Source organism: Alligator mississippiensis, chromosome 5 (genome assembly GCF_030867095.1).
Source record: "Alligator mississippiensis isolate rAllMis1 chromosome 5, rAllMis1, whole genome shotgun sequence".
NCBI lineage: Eukaryota > Metazoa > Chordata > Crocodylia > Alligatoridae > Alligator > Alligator mississippiensis.
The window spans coordinates 28,942,623-28,965,409 of record NC_081828.1 but is presented as its reverse complement, the minus strand read 5'-3'; the positions used below and the strand labels follow the sequence as shown (position 1 = coordinate 28,965,409).

At 41.5% G+C, this 22,787-nt stretch overlaps 1 protein-coding gene across 7 annotated transcripts in view; it reads left to right on the top strand.

Annotated features, from left to right (window-relative positions):
- The window catches only part of COL24A1 (collagen type XXIV alpha 1 chain), a 286,537-nt gene that overhangs the window by 169,927 nt on the left and 93,823 nt on the right, over positions 1 to 22,787 (top strand). For 5 of the 7 annotated variants that reach the window (XM_059728018.1, XM_059728017.1, XM_059728015.1 and 2 more), the window contains 5 exons: positions 15,562 to 15,615; positions 17,688 to 17,741; positions 19,701 to 19,754; positions 20,404 to 20,520; positions 20,861 to 20,914. In XM_059728018.1, coding sequence (XP_059584001.1) covers positions 15,562 to 15,615; positions 17,688 to 17,741; positions 19,701 to 19,754; positions 20,404 to 20,520; positions 20,861 to 20,914 — 333 coding nt within the window. The remainder of the gene's footprint in view (positions 1 to 15,561; positions 15,616 to 17,687; positions 17,742 to 19,700; positions 19,755 to 20,403; positions 20,521 to 20,860; positions 20,915 to 22,787) is intronic. The other 2 variants (XM_006277520.4, XM_019489049.2) reach the window with 1 other exon arrangement.

Genomic DNA, 22,787 nt, shown 5'->3' with positions numbered 1-22,787 from the left:
TCACTCACCCCACTTCAAGGTGTTTGCCTTCCTTTTGAAAAGCCTGAATGGACTCGGATCTAGTTATCCATCCAGTCCAAATGAACTTGCAGCTCTGTACTGCTTTTGCAGTTTTTGTACTGTTTTTGTACATTTTTTGAAGCAGCTAGGAGTGACACACTCCTTCTAGCTCCCTTAGTAGTCACTTGTTCCAGGTCAAACCCCAGCACATGTATGTTAGCTGACCAATTAGAGGGGGTGAAGGGTTGAGCCCAGGCCCCTGCTGGACAATAAGGGAAGATACTTACCTCCTCACACTGGTCCCCACATGACAGGTAGATGTTCCGGATGCTTTGCCAGTTGGTTTGCCATTTAGCCCATTTTTTTCTAAATAAGATGCATTACTTTTCTGATTTTTTGTATTTGCTGTTGTCTGTAAAAAATAACCTTATACAGTTAAAAGTATTCTAATTTAGTCCCATAATGCCTGGTTGGCAAAACAGGGCTGAGACTAGATTTAGAAAGTATCTGATTTTTGTAACACATTTCTCTACATAATTGCTTGCTGTAAAGTAATAGAAGCTCAGTTTTATGACATGGTTATTTTTATCAGTGTTTTTTTTTTTTTAAAGAATACATAACAAGAAACTGACCTAAAGCTTTAGAAACTGTCAACTTAATTTTGATGAATTAAAGTCCGAGAGGGTTTTTTTATTTTTTAAATACGAAAATCTTTAGAAAAGCTTGTTTGTGGGTGAGTAAGAAAACTGTATATTAGTGATTATTGCACTGGTACAAGTAGGATCTCATATTCCAGCTGAGAGGAATGGGCAGATTTAGAAGTTTCCTTAAAATGAATGTAAATAAAAAGGCCCAGAAAATAGTATTAGTTAAAAATACGAACAAACAAACAAACAAGCAAACAATATATATGTGGTTATTTGTATCATTTAATTAAAGTGATTGCTAATGAATCCACTGAAATTTTGAATTATGAATAAAATAATGCTATACTGGAAAGTGTTCTGTTGATAAAAAAGAAAGCATTAGTTTATACAATCTGACAGGTAAGGGCTTCCACAGGAATTTTTTGCAACTGACTGATTATTCACTTCTTCCCAACCAAGCTTTTTAATGGATTACTGCATACTCCATTTTGCACTAAGTTTACAATATGTTTTCAATTACTGCACTCTAGACTAGTTCCTAATGCACAGCATATGCCTTTGGCAGGATTCTTTGTCTTTCTGAAGCATGTGTTAGATTTGAAATGTAGACACTGACCCATTTTCCATGAAAATTTTTCTATCCAGCAGGCTTCTGGAAAGTGATATTTATGATACAGAAATGACACTGAGTGATACAGAAATGCTTGTAAATGAAGGTTTATGGCCTAATTTTTTTAACAAGGTCATGCCATGTTTAACTCTTTCATGTCATTGTTTTTCTTTACTTTTCCTTGCATAAAGTACTTAAACTCAGCTTGGTTTTTGGCATGCATTGCTGTGCCCTAGGGATTACAGGAATCCCAAAGGTCTTAGATTTAATAAACTACCTTTGGAACATATTTGTCCTCTTATGTAATAAGCAGAGATGGGCTCAAACCACAAGGTACCTGGATCCAGAATTTGCAGTTCATAGATTCATAGATGTTAGGGTTGGAAGGGACCTCAATAGATCATCTATCATCAGTTGGCCTCCCTATAGTTAGCTGAAGCAAATCCCTGGATTTGAAGTGCCCTTTGAACTCTGAGAAAGTTCAATGGAAGAACAACGTATTGTGACTCAGACTATTGGTATAAAAAAAGTATTTTGTTTTTGTAAATCAATATCTATAAACATGGGCAGATCCAGGATTTACTTAAGAGTGGGCACAATACCAGTCCTCAGACTGTAGGGTGTGGGGATGAAGCATAACTGGAGCCCCCTGGCCTGCTTAGGGCACCAGGGAACCAGGTAGAGAGCAGGCACAGGAAGCTGGGGAAGGGGAAGTGGGGAAGGACTTGCTCCAGGTCTCCCTCCACCCCTGAAGCAATAGTGGTAGAAGGCAAATGTGTCCCCATGGATTTTGCCCTGTCTGTAAATTCTGTGCTTAATTCCTACACTACTTTGTCTTTTCAGGACAAGAGAATTTTTAAAAATGAAAATTGCTAATATCCCTTGAGGAGTTTTGGTCCTCTTTTGCCTCTACTGGTACCACTACCATCGTTTATAATCCCTTATTCTGTGCTCTCTGTTCTGCTTTTCATTTCAAACAGACAGTGTGTCAGGACCTCTGTGATTCAAACCTGGGGTTTCTTTCCCCAGATGCAGAAGGATATATCATAGCACCACCAGGCAATAGGCCAGACACCAGCCCTAGCTCAGCTTGGGACCTCCAATGAGTTCCCAATAAAGGAATGGTGCCCTGGGTAAACCAGTAACAGCCATGAGCCTGTTCCGCTTCACATAAAGCCTGCCCTGGGAACAGCATTGTCAGGTGTCACTGTCTTGCATCCGTCAGCCTTGTTCCTGTCTTTGATCTCCCCATCTTGATCAGCTCCTTCCCTGAACATGAACTTGGCTTGACATCCTGGCAGCTGGACAGATACCTGACTTTGACCTCAGCTACCTGATTTTTGGTAGTTTTCTGATTCTGTCTTGTTGTCCTAGGTTCCACTTGTTGTTTCTGGTTTCCTGTTCCCTCAATCTTCCTACTGGAATTTCTGCCTTTGTCCTGGTTCCTGCATGTTGACCCTTCTTCTCTACTCCTGGTGGTCATAGAATTGATATTGTGTTTCCTTTTCCTCTCCATTCCTTTTGAACGCCCCCCCCCCCTCTCTCTCTCTCTCCCCCCCCCCCCCCCCCCCGCCCCCAACCTTCCTGGCTCTCAGACTTGTAACTTCACTGTAATCTTTAACTCCTATTTTACCTTCCCCCCCATAATTGGACAGTGGCTGAGTTCTTTTAGTGCTTCTTCTGATCATCTAAAACTAGAGCCTTCCTTGTGTCTTTACCATGTAAATCCCACTCACTCATTGTACACATGCTCCTCATGCTCTTGGGATCAGACTCTTGATCAATGGTGTTCCCTGGAACCGTGCCTATACACTATACCTCTTCCTGTGCCCACGCCGGTAGACACAGCTGCTCAGTTCTCTCTTGTCACCCATGACAGGAAGACAGAACTTGACAGTATCCACCTGAAACACCCTTTTATTGAGGGTGTATTCTATTTTTTAAGCTTTTGTAAATTTTTAAGCTTTTGTTCGTAATTACTACTGATGCTAGAATGAGTTTGGTCTAAGGAGCTTTTTTCCATATTGGCAATCCTTTATTCTTTGACTTTCTAGCTTCTTTTCTTTTTCTGTCTGATAGTCAGTGCTTTGCCACCTGACCAAACCTAAACCCTCTGCCTTCAAGCCAAGTGCACTGTGTGCAGACCTAATGCAGTAAGTAAGGGATAGTCGGTACCTTTTCTCCTTGTGCAAGGTTAGCACTCCAGACTGCTATTCCATATATTCTGCTAGTCCATTTCCACCTGGATGTACTAGTCTGGCTGCACTTTGCTAACGCTGAACCTGCTGAAGCAGCCAATAAAAGGAGCATCTGATTTGGAAAGACATTACTGAGACTCAAAAAAGGGGTTTTAATGTCAGAAGTCTCACTCTTTCAATTTCTTTGTAAGTAGGGATGCTATCCGGAAAACTCCCATTGCCAGTATCAAGAAGGGGACTGTAGTCCCTTGAGTCAGCTGCCTTCAGGCATCAAACCAAGTTTGGCATAGGAACCTGGTATTGCCTCCACCATGTCAAGTAGGACTAAATTCCACACAAGAAGTGACTCCCAGCACTGATCACCTTTCCTGGAATGGGAGTGATTAAAGAAAGTAATTGTTGACCACCCTCCACCCACTCCCACTGAGTCTTCTAAATCAGCCATTCTCAGCCTTTTGCACCTTACATCCCACCAACCATTTTGTCAAAAAACCCTGGTCCCACCATGATAAAAACAAAACCCCACTTTTGCACTGTTCAAGATATCTGTTGATTCATCTATTTGAAGTGTAAACAACTTTGATTTTTTTCAATCGGGCAATGTGTTGAAGTCCCACCTACATGATCTTTGTGTTGAGAAACACTGTTCTAAATCACAGCCCATGTGCCTGATCAACTTGAACAGGCTGGTTCATCTGGTGCTTTGTCTCAGACATCTCGTAGCTCTGGCAAAGATTCTCTAGGGCAGCGATACCCATAGTTGCAGACATAGGAGTACCAAGGCCCTTCATAATGCTGTTACTAACTAGTGACACTGAATCCCCAGACCTGGCCTTATTGCTGATACCACCAGGATCTCAGAGACTGTTCGTAAAAGAAACCACAACACAGATCCTGATAAGCAGTACCTCCTCTGTGTATCATGCCCCATGGGATCATGTCTCTTTATGCCCTTCCTGAAACAACCAAGCTGAGCAAATGGTACTGGCTTCCCAGCATAACACTAATGGCCTGTCACCTACCAGGAACAAAGGTCTGGCGGATTACCTCAGTAAACAGTACTCAGCTGGCCATGAGTGATCAACTCAGTTCTCAAGTCTTTATTGCGTTGATAGTAGTCCTGACCAACAGAGCTGTTTGACACCAATCAAAACAATAAATGCTTCCACATCAGAGCAAGTACTCTCTGGAATGTTTTCCTCTGCCCCTGGCCTCAAAATCTTCTCTATGCTTTTCAGCATTGCTAGCAAGTGTTGGATCACATACACATTGCATCTGTTCACGCAGTTGCTGATTTTTCTCTCCAGGTTGCCAGACTTACTTTCCCACAATCTAAGATTAGCTCTCCATCCACATTTGTACCTTGATTGTTTGGAAGTTGCCTGGCTGAACGTAATAGATTTTTCTATATGTGTCCAAGAGATCCCATTATGGAGCAGGAAGCTCTACAGGAGGGTTTTCCAACTTCTGAGTGGCTGGCAGCCACAGTCCCCACAGCCACATGCCATGAGGTCCCCCCTCCCGATTGGGCCCCCCACTGCATCATGATGGTGTCCCTGGGTCCACTCAAGCTCTCTGGCCCCAGGCTTTCTCTGGCCTGTGCGCTGCACCACACCACCCCATCCCCAGGAACAAGGACAGGCAGCAGAAAATAGAGGAGGGAAGGGGAGCCTGGAGACTCTGGCAACAGAAGCAAAAGAATGATCAGGAAAGTTGAACCTGAACCAAGAGCCAGAGGGTAGGGCAGGTTAACTCCTTGGGGACCACACGTAGGTTATGGCTGCCAGTTGGGCAACCCCACTCTACAGGTTGATCTGTAGAGGAAAGCAGAAGTACTGATGCCCTTTCCTGTTTTTTTGTTCTCCTCCCCTTGTAAAGCAACGTCTGTTTCTGGTAGCACATAGCAGCAGCTGCTGCCAAAGCTCATACACGTTGGTTCAGTGCCGATCCATTCAAAAGCTGAAGTCTGGGTAGTGCAGTCTGGGAAGGCACCAGCTGCTAAATAGACCATGAAAGTAGAGGAATGTCACACATGCTGTCAGACAGCTGCCAAGCAGTGGCACCCTGAAGAAGTGGCTAAGCTCTGCCTGCAGACTCAGGAATTTCTGCCATGGCAGTGCAGGTTTGAGTGTTACCTTAAGCCGTTTAAATCTTGTCCCTGTTTTCTCTTCTCTTTTCTTTGTCCTTGTGACAATCCCATCCACAGAGGCTCTGAGTTCCTCTCCACTGAGCTGCTACTTGCCCTAAAGAACAAGCCCAAGTTGCTCTGGGATAACTCCTTACCCCCATCAAACCTCAGCTCCACTGCCCTTATACTGGACTTTGCAGCTTCAGTAAGGGAATATCTACCAGCCCTAGGTGGCCATCCCATTCGGTTGTGGAAGACATTTTAGGTTCCCCCTTTCTGCAGAAAGGGCTAGCCTAGAATACTGCTTGTCCAGAGACTAGTCCTTCTGATCTGTGGGCAAGTAATAATAATAATAATAATACAACACAAACAGACTGTACATTTGGAGACGGACATAAAAAGACAAAAAAAGTTTCTTACCCTCTCCTCTGGCTACACCATAGCCCTTCTGAGAGACCTGCCAGTGTTTTTCAAGATCAGCTTACTGCTGATACTATCAACCCTGGCAGAACCATCTCCAGCTTGGGGAAAATTCAAAAGACCAAGCATATCCCACAGCTAACTTCCTAAATCACTTCCAACCAGCCCCCCGCCCCCACAACATTATTCTCATTACTCACAAGTCACCAGAATCCTCTAGAAATTTCTGGTCTGCCTGAGGTCCCTGAAGCCCCACTGGCTAAAGGACCATTTCTCTTAGTTGCCTCCATTGTGGCATTGATTCCCCCATTGCAGGTAGACACTGGATGCCCAACCCAGTAATGTCATCTTCTGCCTGTGTCTGGGAGTGGCACTTGTCTTTCAGTATGCATGTCTCAGTCTGTTGGCTGAACCATGCCCAAAATTATAAAGATATACATAGACAAATGTATATAATGGAAAAAAATGTAAATGGATACAGCATAGCATGGGCTTTCCAACAAGACCACACATGCCATATCAATACAATAAAACACAGGAAAACCTCCACAACATGCTACGACACCCCAAAACAAAATGGGCTCATGACAGTCATCTTCTTCTTTCTGGTACCTTTCCCATCCTCCTGCTTTCTAGTATGCTTCTGGAGCTGCCCTCAGCATGTGACTTTTTCTCCTCCCTTTTCCTTGCTTTGCATTGGTTTGCCTGCTCCCCTTTGTTTCTCATCACACTCTTTGCCTGGTTTTCTCCTCTTCTTGAATTCTTTTTACTTTGTTTTATTTCCTTCTTTTTTTCTGGTCTCTTTCCCCTTCTTTTCCTTTTCACTCTTTGCTCCCTTGCCTCCTGGCTCTCCCTTTAATTTCCTTTTCCCTTTCCTCCTACATTCTTCCCTTCCTTCTGCTCTTCTTTTTTGTACCACCTTCTCTTATAGCCAGATCTGAAAGTCACTCAGTCAATGGAAAACCCCCCGTTGATTTCAGTGGGCTTTAGTTTAGCTCGTCTGTGCTGATTTTCCATATTCTCTCCATGTTTCTCTTTCCCCTAATCCTTTTCTTTTCCCCCATTTTTATTTTAGCCTCTTCAAATTGTACTAGCTCTGGACATGGCCTGTCATGCCATCTCATTCCTTTCTGAGCTGACTGGGCATGTCAACTAACTCACCTCCCAAAGGTCAGGGATTTGCAAAGCACCTTTGCAGCCTGCGACAATTGTATTGCAATCACAATATACTTAAACAGTGAATTTCCCAAAGCAGCTTAAATGCAAAGAAAACAGTAATGTGGAAATCACAAAATCTAGCCGTTATTTTGCACCCAGTATTTTCCAGTAGCATGGGCTAGACATCCTTGAACTTACACAAATGTATATATACAGCAAAGCATCCTTTGCTCAAAGGCAGAAATCACTGACGTCATTGTTATTTTGCTCTGTAAATGTATATAGCAATGATTTCAATAGACTAAACTGGAGTATGAGCTAACTGGTGTGTGAATAGTATTGCTCCTGAAAAACAAATTTTTGTTTAAGGGCCAGTAAAAGTTGCTTGATGCTAGTTAAACTTGTTTATGTTCCTGCATATATAAAGATAGAAATTGCCAGTATTTGAATCACAGTCTAATTTGTGTGATCTAATTCAATGTCTTACAGATGCAACACAGTTACATATATTTTGTTAGTGCTAGCTTTCATATTTCTGCCATCTTTCATTAACGGTTGTATGACATATTCTGGATGCCTTATACTCTTCCTTCAAACTCCACGTTTTTTAAATGTTCCACTTAAACTATCCATATCCTGCCCCAGACCTTTACTATGGAAAGGATATTGAAAACATGCTTCATACAATACTCACTTTGCAATAGCACCTGACCCCCTGAAGCAATTTTCTTGGAGTTTGATAATAGAGGTATCATTCTGTGAGGCCATAATGCATTCAAAACCTGGAGCATGTTTGTGTATAGCTGCTAACTGTTGCAGTTTTGTTTGATTTTTTTTCCAATTGGCAACCATACAAATTACTTATTTTAGGAAAAATTTGAGGTATAGTTAAAATGGTTTCCTGAACTTGTTTTGCACGTCATTAAGAAGAAATGACAGAAAACTGTTAGTTTGTTAATTAACAAGATGCAAGAAGGTTTACAAACAAGGGAACACTTTGAATCAGAATTCTCACCTGTTTTGCACCATTGGAAAGATTTTCAAAAGCATAAATGGCAGAGAGCCTCCCACCTCCCAGTGAAAGTTAGGTCCTTAGCTCCTATTTGTACTGTTAAAAATCTACCCACTTCACATATGTAATCAAGTTCTGCATTGTCTTCTTTGGCAATCCCTCATAGTTGAGGATGATTGACTTACCTGTGTGTCCAAAGACAGCTGATAAGGCCTATCCAGGATCAACAGACTACTGCAGCTCAGACGTGTGTTTCCATGTGGGGTGGATGGCTCTGGATTTTTCATTTGGTCTGTGACATGCTGTTTCTGCCACTCTGGCTTTTCCGTCTCCTGTTGCTGTTGTGAGATTTCAAAGTACTGAGATCCTTGCAGTAGACTCTTCTTCCATTTGGGGCAGTCATGTGCAACAGTCTCCATGTTGCATTTTTTTTAAGTAGCCTTGACAATGTCCCTTAAGCACTTTCTCTGCCATCCTTTTGACTGTACACCTTGGCTGAGCTGGACAAATAAAACTTGCTTCTAGAGTCTGAAGTCAGACATCATGATGACATGGCCAGCCCAACAAAGTTAATGCTGGATGATCATTGCCTCAATATTTCTGTTTTTTGTTTGCAGCAGGACACTAACATTGGTGTGTTTCTCTTCCCGCTGGATTTGGAGGATCTTCCACAGGCAGCGTTGAATCAAGTTCTCCAATATCATCTGTAACTTTAGTCTGCGCTGCCTGCCAGCCTTGTGCTGTTATCAGAATGGGAGGAGGGAGTTCGGTTTGGGGGTTTTTCAGCCCCCACAGGGAAGTGGGCCGGGTGTATTGGAGCCAAACCGGGCTCAAATTCACCCACCTCACCTCCCAGTGCTGGCTGGGGAACTCCTAGAACAAGCTCTCGCTGCTCCCTTCCCCCTCTCCCATTCTGAAAACTTTGCACCCTAGCAGTGAGCAGGAGCTATTGTGAGGGGAAACTCACTGCTAGATTCCCCTTCCCCATTAAACCAACAGTGAATTTCTGTTTGTTCCAGGAGATCATTGTAACTCGGTACACTTCCTTCTTGGTTACAACGGGGAGCTGCACTACTGTCTGCACCCCAAATTTATATAACATTTTCCATATCTACAGGCCGTGTTGTTGTGTCCCTACTGCTATAAAATTCCTTATATGTTGCCCTACCATTATTTATTTTATATTTTACAAAATGCTGAATGTCTATTTTATTCTTTCCACCTCTCCAAATAGTTAAGTCAGAGCTAGAACTATGCTTTCTTCTGCCATTGCACACAGATTTTCTGCTACCTTCCCTATCCCCTTACTTCTCAATGCATTTTCTTTCACCCTCCTTACATTTTATGTCTGAGGGAAAAGGAGCCTATGCTTATTACTGCATATGTAACAAAAAGTAGTCTCCAACACAGCCTGAGCATGGGCATTTTCAGTTTTCCCTATGCAAACTTGGGCTGCACTGTAAAATGAAAAAATATCTGAGAGGTTTCATTAGAGGAAAAGCAACTATTTCAAATGAACACATCCCCAAGCAGTTTCTATATGTGATTGTATTAAATGTTCTCAAAATGAAATAGAGTGCCCCAGGGGTCAGTTCTGGTGCCAGTTGTGGTCAGTGTCTTCATTAACTATCTGGAAGATGGGATAGATTGCAACCTAAGCAAGTTTGCGGATGACACCAAGCTGGAGAGTGGAGCAGATACGCTGGAGGTTAGGGCTAGGATTCGGAGTGACCGAGACAAATTGGAGGACTGGGCCAAAAGAAATCTCATGCAGTTCAAAAAGGACAAGTGCAAAGTCCTACACTTAGGATGGAAGAATCCCATGCACTGCTACCGGCTTGGGACCAACTGGCTAAGCAGGAGCTCTGCAGAAAAGGACCTGGGGGTTACAGTGGAAAATAAGCTGGATATAAGTCAGTAGTGTGCCTTTGTTGCCAAGAAGGCTACTAGCATTAGTAGAAGTGTTGCCAGCAGATTAAGGGAAGTAATTATTTCCCTCTCTTCTACACTGGTGAGGTCACACCTGGAGAACTGTGTTCAGTTTTGGGCCCCCCACTATAGAAAGGATGTGGACAAGTTGGAAAGAGTACAGCGGAGAGCAGTGAAAATGGCTAGAGGGCTGAGGCACATGACTTATGAGAAGAGGCTGAGGCAACTGGGCCTATTTAGTCTACATAGAAGACTGAGGGGAGATTTGATAGCACCCTTTAACTAGGGGTGTGCGAAGTGGGCCCTATTGGATTCATATTTGGATTTGGCCTGAATCAGGGACAGTGATTTGATTCATTGATTGGATTTGTTGATTCACTGTCCCTGTTTCGATTTGGCCAAATCCAAATCTGAAGATTTGAGGCTGATTCAGAGAATCAATGATTCGGACATAGACACAGCTTTAAATGTTTTCACTACATACCTCAAGGTACCAGCGTGGCTCGTGAATGGTACAATGCCGGGGCAGATGGACACTCCATCTGCCCTAGCATCGCAGCATTCATGAGCCGCCTGCTACCTAGAGGTATGTAGAAAAAACATTTAAAACTGTGTCTATGTTCAAATCACCGAATCTCTCCGAGTTGATTCAGAGGGTTCCGATTTGATTTGGGGAGATCAAAGGGTCCTCTGATTTGATTCGGATTCAGAGATTTGGCCACCAAATTGGGCCAAATCTCCACCAAATCAAATCAGGAACTGAAGCTTTGCACAGCCCTACCTGTAACTATCTTAAGTGTGGTTATAAAGACGATGGACCTAAACTGTTCTCAATGTTGACAGGTGATAGAACAAGGAACGATGGTCTCAAGTTGCAGCAAGAGAGATTTAGATTGGATATTAGGAAAAACTTTCTCACTAGGAAGGTGGTGAAGCACTGGAACAGGTTACCTAGAGAGGTGGTGGAATCTCCATCCTTGGAGGTTTTTAAGGCCTGACTTGACAAAGCCCTGGCTGGAATGATCTAGTTGGGGATGATCCTGTTTTGAGCAAGGGGTTGGACTAGATGACCTCTTGAGATCCCTTCTAACCCTAATTTTTTATAATTCTATGATTCTAAGATGCCTCTCAGCAGGAAGAAAGAATACTTCTTACCTATAATACATTCATAGGCTGGGATAAACTGTCATAGTTCTATTGCATTTAAGTCATTAGATCTGGGACAATTAACAGCATCTGAGGATCTGCCTGCCAGATCACTTGTATGTTCTTTTCACAATTAAATTCCTAATTTCAGGCTATGATGTGCGTTATGCTTAGGACACAAATTTCAGAGCCATTAAGCTACCTCAGAAGGAGGAGACAAGTACCTACTTGTTCATAAGAGACAAGGGCAGGTAACTGATTTAAGGTTTAATTAGTCTAGTTGTTTTGTCTTCTATTTCCCAGTTATGTGGAATAATGCAGTGTCAAATTATAAACCCCTCACTGTCATGGGTGAGCAATTATTCACATGATCAATCCAGTTGACTTCAATGGTTGTAAGGGGTGAAATCCTTGAAGTGAGTGGCAAAATTCCCATTAATTTCAATGGGAGTCCTTAATTTATGCCAGGATTTTGCTTAAAGTAAATGAGCAGTTGTTACTATGTACAAAATGACAAATGCACCTATCTTCACAAGATGTCACTGTCAGCATTTGGTATTCTCCCTTGTTTTCCCACTGGTCTGAAAGACTGATTATACATTAATATTAAACAAGATATTCCTTCTATTGTTCAATATGAAGAACAGTCCCCCCAACCCCCAGCTCCTACACACACACATACACATGCATTGCTTTGACTTGCATTTGTTTAGAGGCTGTCTCATTTTCAAAGTCTTTTCTCCCTTAGAAACTGGAGGCAGTTCAAACTAAAGGAATGTGTCTCCAGGATGGTAGAGTCATGTGGTGAAGCTAGTAAAAGTAAAACAATGTGTGGGTATGGGGAAAGCATGTGCAGTAGGATTAATGATTATATCTCAATTAAACCACGAGCTAAATGGAATTTTCTTCCTTTGGGGATGCTTTCATTTTTTTCCTAGGCAAATTTTATAAGCCTTTTGTGGAAAAGTTTTGCAAACACTCTTAATAGGCTTTATTTAGTTCATCCCTACATAGATATGTCTACTTGCCCTTAGGCTCTTTCCCCTTCTTTCATTAATCAGGACTCCATTTTCTTAAAAAAGAAAAAAAAGAAGTACTAATAAAGTTCAGAAGGAAAAAATGCTTTAACAACAACTCAGTAGTAGAACATCAATCACCTCTGCCTTTTAAAGCATTAGGATTGCCTATTTTCAATTTACACATGTTAGAGAGATTTAGGAAAAAAGCAGTTAATTTCATTGAGCAGTGTTCTTTATACATAGATTAAAAAACAAAAATAGTGCAGAATTATAACATTTTATATCAGTGTTCTTAGCTATCTTACTCCAAATCTTTCCATTAACTCCTTTGAGTTCTTTGTCAGCATATTAGTCTTCACAGCTATTCATATATGTATTCCTTCCTTCCACCCCTGAAACCCAGTTTCATCACTGTAATATCTAAAATGAACATCTAAACCATCAAACAACACAGGATAAGATTCTGAAATTAATTTAAGCCCTTTAAAATAAACCTTTTTTATATTCTTCATGAACATTAGTAGTCATCAGAGTGTGAGAGAAACTCTATGAGCATCCAGACAAGTGTGCATGGCGTCACAGACCAGTAAACCACACATGCTGCACATGCAGGCATCCACCATGCTGCTATCTAGCAGCACAGCAGGGTTTTTTGACATTGGGAGATCCCAGTGTCAAAAAACCCACACTAAAAAAAAGCAAGGCAGCACATGTGGCAGCAGTGTTTGCCACACAAAACTAGAACTTGACTGGCCAAAGCCACGCTTTGACTGCCAGCCAGGCTCCACACACCTGAATTGCTACCACTGGAGCCCCAGGACTCCCTGAAGACCCCAGGCAAGGCTGTTGGGGCCAGCCAAGATGCTGGATTCAGCCTCCCCTACCCCATCCAGGGCAATTTCCTGCATGCCAGAGCGCAGGTGCATGGGCTTTACCTGGGGACAAGCAGTAGTGGCATAACTACGTGCCACTTGCTATTTTTCCCTGGCGAAACACAATATACATGCTTATTTGGATATACCCTATGATTGTGACTAATGACATTTAGCCAAATAGTCAATAGAAAAGTAACCAATTTGCTAAATAGATGACAAAAAGAAAAAATGTAAGCAGTCCTCAGTCCTTTATACCCATGGAGAGGAACATCAGGGTAGCAGTCAAGTAATTACCCTCTTAAAACAGTCTTATCTCTAAATGTTCTTGTTTTCTGTTTTGGGGCTTCATTTAGCAAGGTGCTTAAGAGCCTAACTTTAAGCACGTGAATGAACTCAGTGAGGTCAACGCTTAGTAGTATAACCAAATGGGGGAGAGGGACAATTGAGGCACCAGCCCTAGGCACTGACTTGGGGAGGCGTGCGCTTGCCTAAATTGTGTGTCTAAGTACCTTGCTAAGTCAGGGCCTAGTATTACAGTGATATTAAATCTTATCTTTTTAAGTTTTCTTTGAATGTTACAATGATATTGCGTATTGGAAGTACCCAGCAACTATTAACATTCCTACTTTGGCTTCAACAAAAGCAGAATTAGAGAGTCTGAGTTAGTTTGAAATTATTTCAACTTTTATTAGTAGAGCATGCTCTTGGAACCTCTTCATATGGATCACTTGTTGTATCTAGTACATTGCTAGTGGATATTGTTGGAGGAGTCTCCAGATGCAGTTATTTAATTGCAAAAAGAGGTAGAGAATCTTATCCCGTGCTTTAGCCAACATTCCCTATTATTTAGAGGGTCAGTTTGTCCATAGTAAGCTCAAGGAAAATAATTGAAGCCCAAATCCAATAGATTTTTGTCTTTGAAGGAATTTGGACTCCCTCAGTCTTTGATTCAGTGACATATTTTATACTCTTTTGGAAATGTGTTGCCAGGACTGAAGTATTAGCAGAGTAAGAAGCTCCTTTAGTCATGTTTGTAGAGCTCCTGGTATGGTGAGGCCCAGCCTGGGAGGCTTGTAGGTGCTACCATTATGCAAATGCTTTATCATAATAATGCAGTATTCCACTTTACTGCAACATCTTTTTCTGATTGTGGATAAGAGAGCAGGGGACCTTTCCACCTTTCTTACATCAGTCATGTACTCCCAACAGAATCCTCTATATATAAAAGCCTTAGTCTGTCTGTCTGTCTGTCTGTCCACAATGCTTTATTCGCGCTCTGATTGCCTGACTGAAGCAACCAATCAGGGTGCTCCAAGAGAGTTGGGACAGGAAGCAGCAGCACAGTGGAGCGCCACCATGATGGCAGGGACAGAGGGGACAGAGCAGGGGGCAAAGCCAATAGTGCTGGTCACTCCCCCTCCTTCCCCCCCACCCTCCGGAGCTGCTGCTTGCAGATAGCAGCAACAGAGCACAGGGCCAGACATTGGGGGGGCACTCTAATCTGGAGGCAGATCCCACCTCGCCACTGCATCACAGCAGGGAATGGAGCTGGGTGAGAAGTGGGCCAGGGATGGATGCAGGGCTCCATCTCCACCTACCCCCTCCTTCCCATGACAGCAGGGACTGAGGGCCCGGAGGCAGCGCTGGCCTCGTCCCCCTGTTCTGGAGCACGGGGCCAAATGCAGGGGGTGGGGGATGATGCACAGGGCCGGAGGCAGATCCAGCCTTGCCATGGCATCCAACAGATGCAAACAGAAAATAAAAAAAAAAACACAAGCACAAAAAAACACAACACTGGCCCTGGTCCTTGGAGGCAGAGGAGGATGGTGAGGACAGACTGGCAAGGCAGACCACTGCCATGATGGCAGGGAACAGATAGGATGGAACAGGGGGCAATGCCAGCAGCGGACAGGGTGGGGAGCCCCAGAGGTAGAGCAGCAGCAGCATGGGGCATTGGGTGATGGCACTCCGTTTCCCACCCCTCCCACCCTCAGTCAGTCTTGACAGGAATTGGCTAGTCCATTAATAGTGAAGTTCCTGCTAAATACTGAAGAACAGGATAGTAGGGAAAATTATGAAGTGCTGTGGGGAGAGGACAGAGTTGGGGGGGGATTTGACATAAAACAATGTTATCTGTCCCAAAATACTGTTGGCTAGGTAATACAACCCTTTCTCACTGAGACTAGCACTCATGCACAGTTCTATTGAGTGCAGTTAGTCACTTACTGAAATGAATGGATTTCTCACAGGTGAACATTTATGCAAATAGTCCTTCTAAAACCACTACATCTACTTGAAACAAGTGGCTTACCAGGGTGAATACAGGCTGTACCATCTAGCCTTAGATTGTTGGTGGATACAAAAGCCTGAATCAGTACAGGCATTGCTGTAATACAATCTGTTTTATTTTCATGTGTAGGGATCTGTGGGTTTACCTGGAGAAACTGGACCAGCTGGAAATCCTGGTGAAAAGGTAAATTATAGCACTGTAATATATTCGGCAATATTAATCAGTTTGTGAAACTATATGTTGATGATAGGTAATTTAGTGATTACTGTAACATAAATAATATTCTAATAGAGATGTAATAAAATGCAACACCTGTCCAATATTTGTAAACAACTTGTGGCACCTTGGACTTTATTTTATAAAGAAATTTAAGGTCGTGTCTTTGATATAGTTAGAAGAGATATTTTTTCATTCCCAAGTGCTTGTTTTATTACCCACTGCATTGTCTACTCTGAGTTTATTATTTGTTTTAATCAAGTGGCCATTGTCCATTTAGAGTGCAGACACAGTAAAAAAACGCTGCAGCAGGATAGTACTTGTATTTAGTCTAATTTGTCTACTCCACAGTAAATGTCTCATGTAGACATGCCCAGTATGGAGTGGGCACACCATCAGCTAACTTGGTGGTTCTCAAGCTTTTTAGACTCAAGGCACCCCTTGTTAGGTTTAAGGCATCTCTCCAAAAATGCCAACTGTTAGTTTTCACTCATTTTTTGATTATGGAAAAATAATACAGCAATCTTTCTATTGCAAAGAGCAAAGAAAGATCACAACCGGTCAAAATGTTTTAGTCCTATGGTTTTTATTTGAAATCATTGATTTTATCTTATGAATTGTGTTTATACACCTAATAGGGCTAACACTGTGGCACCCCACATCACCCTTAAAAGGATGTCAAGGCACCCCAGGATGCCATGGATCCAGGTTGAGAATCACTAAGCTAGCTCAACTTGTATACCTACATACAGTAGGCTCTATGACTAGGTGGAGAGTCTCTTTACCCTGAGTAAAGCTGTTGCCCTGGGATATAATTGGCTAGGGGAATAGATACATGATTAGGACCTAAATGTAATTTACACCAGTGGAGATTTAGTCCTCACTTCCTGAGTGACTTATACTGATTTAAAGCTGTATGTCATGCATCTGCCCCACTTTTACCACTTAGTCAATTTATTTCATAATATGTCATGTGTCTATACCCTTTGTTCTGAAGTTGACAGAGAAGTGGAACACTATTACTTGGCAGTAAGCATTTAATAACATTTCTGAGCTAGTTTCTAAATACAGTTAAATGAATAAGTCTGGTAAAACTTAAAATGTTTGATGAGGCTCTTTTAAGAAAAAAAGATGAAAAACAGAAAACTTTTACTTGACTGGATGTCAGTTTCAATTATAATAAAACATAATAGACTGTCAAAATGATCAGCGCCATCCACATTTCCACCCTGCAGGGATAAATTATTTCCCTTGGGTTCATAGCTGGAATTTAAGAGGATGTTATTGGAAAAAATCCTGTTCTATGACTACATTATAATTTCCATTAAAATATGATATAATTATTTTCAGTTTATATTATCGGGGAATGGAAATATGTAGCATGAAAATATCAGTGGTCAAAACTTAAATTTAGAAAAGTCATAGAAGGCTTTAATTGTAACTGTTTGCCTAGATATGATATCAAAGGACTTTTTTAAATTTGTGGACACTTCCTAATTATACTCAGACAGGATTATTTTTAGATACTGTTACTGAATGAAGAAGAAATGTAGCAAAATAAAGTTAATCTATCTGCAAAGGGAAATAAACTTCTTAGTGACAGAATAATGCTTTCCATGACTATGCTGTTCCTTTATGCTTTTCCGACTTCATAATTTATGGTATCAAACTGTACTATGAAGTACCATATACATCTGTATAATATATGGTTTGGTCTAGTATTATTTCTTTTAATATTTTTTTCCTACACAGATTGCTTAGCAGTCCCAAAAATACTCCCCAACTTAATCACTCATCTTCCTACTCCTTGCTAATTCCAAAATATCAGTTGTAAAGGCAGCAAGGACCTTGTATCTGTGATCTGAAATCACCCCAGAGAAGCTGGTGCTCCCTGCTCTCTGTTTTTGCCTTCCTTTGCCTGCTGCCCGTGTCACAGGAATTCTAAGGGCTGCAGACTGAAGAAAACTTCCCACTCTACATGTAGAAGGAAATTGCCTAAATATCTGTCTGTTTATTTTTTTTTCAATTGTTTGTTAAAGGGGGAGCGGGGCAGTCCAGGACCAGTGGGCCCTCCTGGAGAGAAAGGTGTCATGGTAAGCAATAAATGAGGTACAGTCAGATTTATGTTACTTAGGGTAGGAAAACATACTTTTCAGCCACTTTATTAGTGATGGTTGGGTGGGGAGGGAGAGCAGCACTTATGTTTGAATCACTCTGACTTTAACCCTGAATGAAACCAGATTAAAGTTGGAGTGGTTTTGCTAGACTTGTATTGCATAGAATCACACAGATGTAACAGTTACATCTTAACAGTTTATATCAATATCCTTTAATAGTGATACAACTGTTATATCTGTCTATTTGCAGTATTTACAATGGAACTTTCCTTCCCTCAAAGTAATTAATTTTGGCCATTGTAACCCTGGAAAGTAGTTTTCATGATGTATTCAGGGGCAGATACAAGGGGAGTGCAATGGCACAGATGCACCCCCTTTTCAGTCAACCACACTGGGGGAGTAGTAGCCAGGGACTTTTCTAAGCTCCTGAAGCAAGTCAGAATTCCCCCTTCCCTTCCCCTCCATGCTCTGCTGCAAGTCCTCTCCCCTCCCATACCTTCCCCTTTCCGTACTCACCACCACCACTATCTCAGGCTGTGCCAATGGTGGGAGTGGGGTGGGAGGGAACTCCAGAGCCACTTCTGCCCTCTCCAGCTCTCCTGTGTGGAGCTGGGTTCAGCCAGGGACAGCAGCAGCAGTAGGCAGGTTTAGCTTTCTTATCCAGTCCCCCTGGGTGTTCTCTCCCAGCTTGGTAGCAGGCTCAGGGGAAGGGAACCTAGCTGCCACTGCTGTCTCTTATCAAGCCTGGGTTCACATGTAGCCTAGCAGGAGCAGCTTAGGAGCCCTTGCCCTACCACCCTGGGTCAGCAGGGCTCAGCAGCATTGGAGGTGGGGAGGGCAAGGAAGGGGAGGGAACATGCTGCTGAGCATGGAGGGGAAGGGAAGGGGGAAGGAAGACTCTTAAGAGCCATAAATATCCACTTATTCATTGTAAGTGTTATAAGCATGCCATTATCACTTGAGCCTTTCCTTGTTGCAAACTTGGTTTCAAGCAGATTCTCGGGAGACGGAAGCAAAGTTGTATTCATTTTCCAAAGGATCTTCCCATCTCCAACCTGGCTTTGAAAAGGCACTAGTTAACATATGAACATGTGCCTGCTTCCAAGGACTGTAGTGGTTCAGTAATACATGGAAAAGATTTATAGGCTTTTCATTTGTTCTTTGTAAGAAGTTCAGAGAGAATTGTAGGTAACATGCATTACATTACTACGTGACATCTCCCTCTCCTCTGGATTTAATGATATTTTACAAACAACACTAAACTGTTCTTCACAGAAACAACTGACAGTAACTGTTGTGGTAGGTCATAGACCACTGAGAAGAAGCGGCCTTTCAATCCTTGGGATGGATTTGAAAATCAAGACCAGAGAGCTTGAAACTAGCTCTTTCATTCAGAAGGAAGATGGTGCAGAGCACTGGAGTGGCATATTAGTGGGCTAATAGATTTTGTATCAGCTGTTCTAGACTAGTTATGCTGTGTCTGTGGGAGGTACCACACTGAATCATCTCTAGGACAGGCTGGAAATGTTGTACACACTCCTAGAGCTGTGCCTGATCACACCTTGGCAAGTAGATTTTCTCTATTACAGTTTTAGTGGAGATTGTTTTAACAAACAGCACCTCCAAAGCCACCATTTTGGACTCACCAGACCGTGCTTTTGGGTGGCATTTTTCTTAGCTAGTATACAAGCTGGCAGACTAGTAATGTTAGTGATGGGGAAAAATTTTTAAAAATGTTAGAGAACCCGGCATATCACTTCATAATGTCAATGATATATCTGTGTACATCTTCTTTCTATATACAAAATGTTTGGGGAAGGGACTGCCAAATACCAGTTTTTTTTATGCTCTCAGAAAATTAAATGGTGGCTTGTAGTACATTCCAGACAATTTAGATAGGAGTTACTCATTCCCTTTTCTATACTTTTATTTTAGGGCTATTCAGGACCTCCCGGTGGCCCTGGGCCTGTAGGGCCACAAGGACTACCTGTAAGTATAGAAAAATGGTTTACTTTCACATTAAAATTTTAATTTTATGGGTGATGGATTCCTTATGTTTTTGTTATTAATCGTTAACTTCACTAACTATCCTTATTTGCATGTGTCCAAATGTTTATGAGGGATGGAAAATGAATCTTGAAGCACCCAAAAACACCAAAAGGTTTGCTCTGTTTGCTGGCCACAAGTCTTATTTCTTATGTAGACCAGCTCACTAGAAAAAGATGCATTATGCACAATGATTACACTGAATCTCCTTTCTAAATACAATTTCTAAGTAGAATACAGTGCTTTTTTGGTAAGCTAGCTAAGTTATGAGCTAACTGATGGCACTGTTAGGAAAAGTATATCAAAATGAGAACATCACATTACTATTTCTTCCCCAGAACCATGGCACAAATGTACCATTAAGCCTATCTTATTGGACAAGGTATAGTGAGATGATATGATTGAATGTGGACCTTGAATAAGAAATAATATTTTTAGGGCTGTCAGTTAATCATGATTAATGCCTGCAATTAACACATTAATTTGATTGTGCGTTAAGTTTTTAATGTGCATGAATTGCTGACGATGACGCATTAATCGCTGCTCTCCTCTCACTGCTGCATGTTTGCCTGTGTGCTGGGGGGGAAAGCAGCCCCTCCCCCCTTGCTGCTGCCTGGACACACACACACACACACACACACACACACACACACCAGCCAGCCAGCCAGCCAGGCAGGGTCCTGGGAGCAGACTCAGCAGCTGGATTCAGGTAAGTGTATGGTGGGGGTGGGCAAGGGTTGGAGGGCCAGGTCTTGGGGACTATTTAGGGTTTGTATACATGCGTGTACATCCAAAAGTATTTATAATAAATTGGGATTCTATTATTGTTTAACTGCATGATTAAAATTGTGATTAGTTACAACTATTTTTTTAATCTCACAATTAATTACAATTATTTTTTTAACTGTTCAACAGCCCTAAATATTTTGTTTTGTATTGTCTTTATTGAATTACTATAACAGTAGACATGTATTCTATAACAGCCCTCTTACTGTTTCTGGAGTTCCTTTCGTAGATGATGTTCAGTAATGAGCTGATTTAATACTTAGGGTCCTTCAGGTGCAAGAGGACCTCCTGGGCCACAGGGACCTAAAGGAAGAAGAGTAAGTAACATATTGTTGTTATATCTAAAGTAGTGGTCAGTATATGAATCTGATTTCTGAAGCCCCTGCATTGTTTCTTATGAATTCTCTTCTGGGTTAGAAGGTATCAGTTACCCATATTGACTCAGGTCATTTTAATTGAAAATCTGACACATAATACATGTACCTCTGTATAAGATGCAAGTTGAAGTTCCAGGTCTGCTTATACTGAAGTAAGTTGGTGTTTTGTTGTTCACTAATTGAAAGCCCAATCCAGGCAATGAGAGCCTTCTCATTGATTTGAATACGTTTTGCATAAGGTCCAAGACACAAAATCAGTTCCAAATAAAACAGTTAAACTGTAACATTACATGGCATGTTAACTCTTTTCTTTAAAAACTAGTTAATGTTTTTTCTTGGCCTTGGCCACGCGTCACCATTCAGTTAGCAGTTAGCACCCATCAGGAAACAAATGGTACCCTGAAAACCTGGGTTCTTTTTGAGATGGAAAGTCTGGTATAAACTTGCCTAGAGTGTATCTTCATAGCTGGAGGTTTCAACTATGTTCCAGTGCTGGCTGTAAAGTAGCTAGCTTTTGATAACAGTTGCAGTGAAAACATGGTGGCTTCAGCTTGGACTTCAACCTGGGTTATCAACCTGTGTACCCAGACCACCTAGTAGAGTACACACTAAGAACTGCTGCTATATCTTCACTGCTGTCATTATCCAAGCTAACTAGAGTTGAAGTAGTATTGGTAATATGCTTTCCAGTGTAGTATAGGCATGTTTCTAAATGTTTAAAACATTTCTAAAATTAGTTTTGCATAAGTCTTGAATCCTTTTCTGTCGAGCAGATTTTTGTAACAGAAACTAAAAAGAGGTTGTAGTTCATACAGTTAATGTCTATGCTCCATTATATAATTTTTTCTATAAACTGCCATTGTCAATATATTGTTTTCCATAGATATGTTTATATAATTTAATTTACACATGCCATAAAAATGTTTTTCACTTTTGTTGGAGGAAAATAAATGTTTAAGAAATTTACATAGGTAAATGCATGCATACATATATATTTGAGATAAGAAAAAAAATAAGAGAATTTTCCACTGGAGAACATTAGGGTCAGTAAATTTGCTTTATAATCTAAAAACATATTCAGTATATCCTTTTAATTTTTTATCCTATGACTATCATTTATTACATGTTAAATAGCATATTTGGAGACAAGATGTATATTATAAATGTTCTCCCAGTATATTGGATATAACCTTTTTATACTGCCAAGTGGCCAAAAAATGTACCATTTTTCAAAAGAGAAACTTGATATCTTGCCAAGAATAATCTTCCTATGTCTGAATAAATCTGTTAATTGATTCTGGATTCTGCATTTATGGTACAAACATATTTGGGCCATTTGTGAAATGAAGCTTGTAAAATATATAATCTCTGCTAAAAAAAACTAGCATCATAGTAATGAACTAAACCATATCGTGAAGAACCTTCCAGTTGAAGATGCCATCCCACTGGCTTTTTCTTACTTTAGGTACAGTATAACTCATTCCAGGCTTTCACATTTAAATACGTGAAGCAGAGTTGGAATACATACCCACATCCACTTAAAACTCTTTACGCTAGCCTCAAATACCTTTGCAGTGATCAGATATTCTTTTACAGTGTTTCCTAAGGTTACCATATGTCCGGGTTTTCCTGGACATGTCCTTTTTTTGGGTCCTCCCATCTCCATCTGGGTGCTTTTTTAAAATATCAACAAACATCCAGGATTTTGCTCTGCCTCTGCTCAGCATCGAGTTTTTCCCAACACTTCCCATCTTGTCCTGTCAAGGAGCTGCTTGGGGCTGGGGAGACCAGGGGAAGGCGATTGGAGACAGGG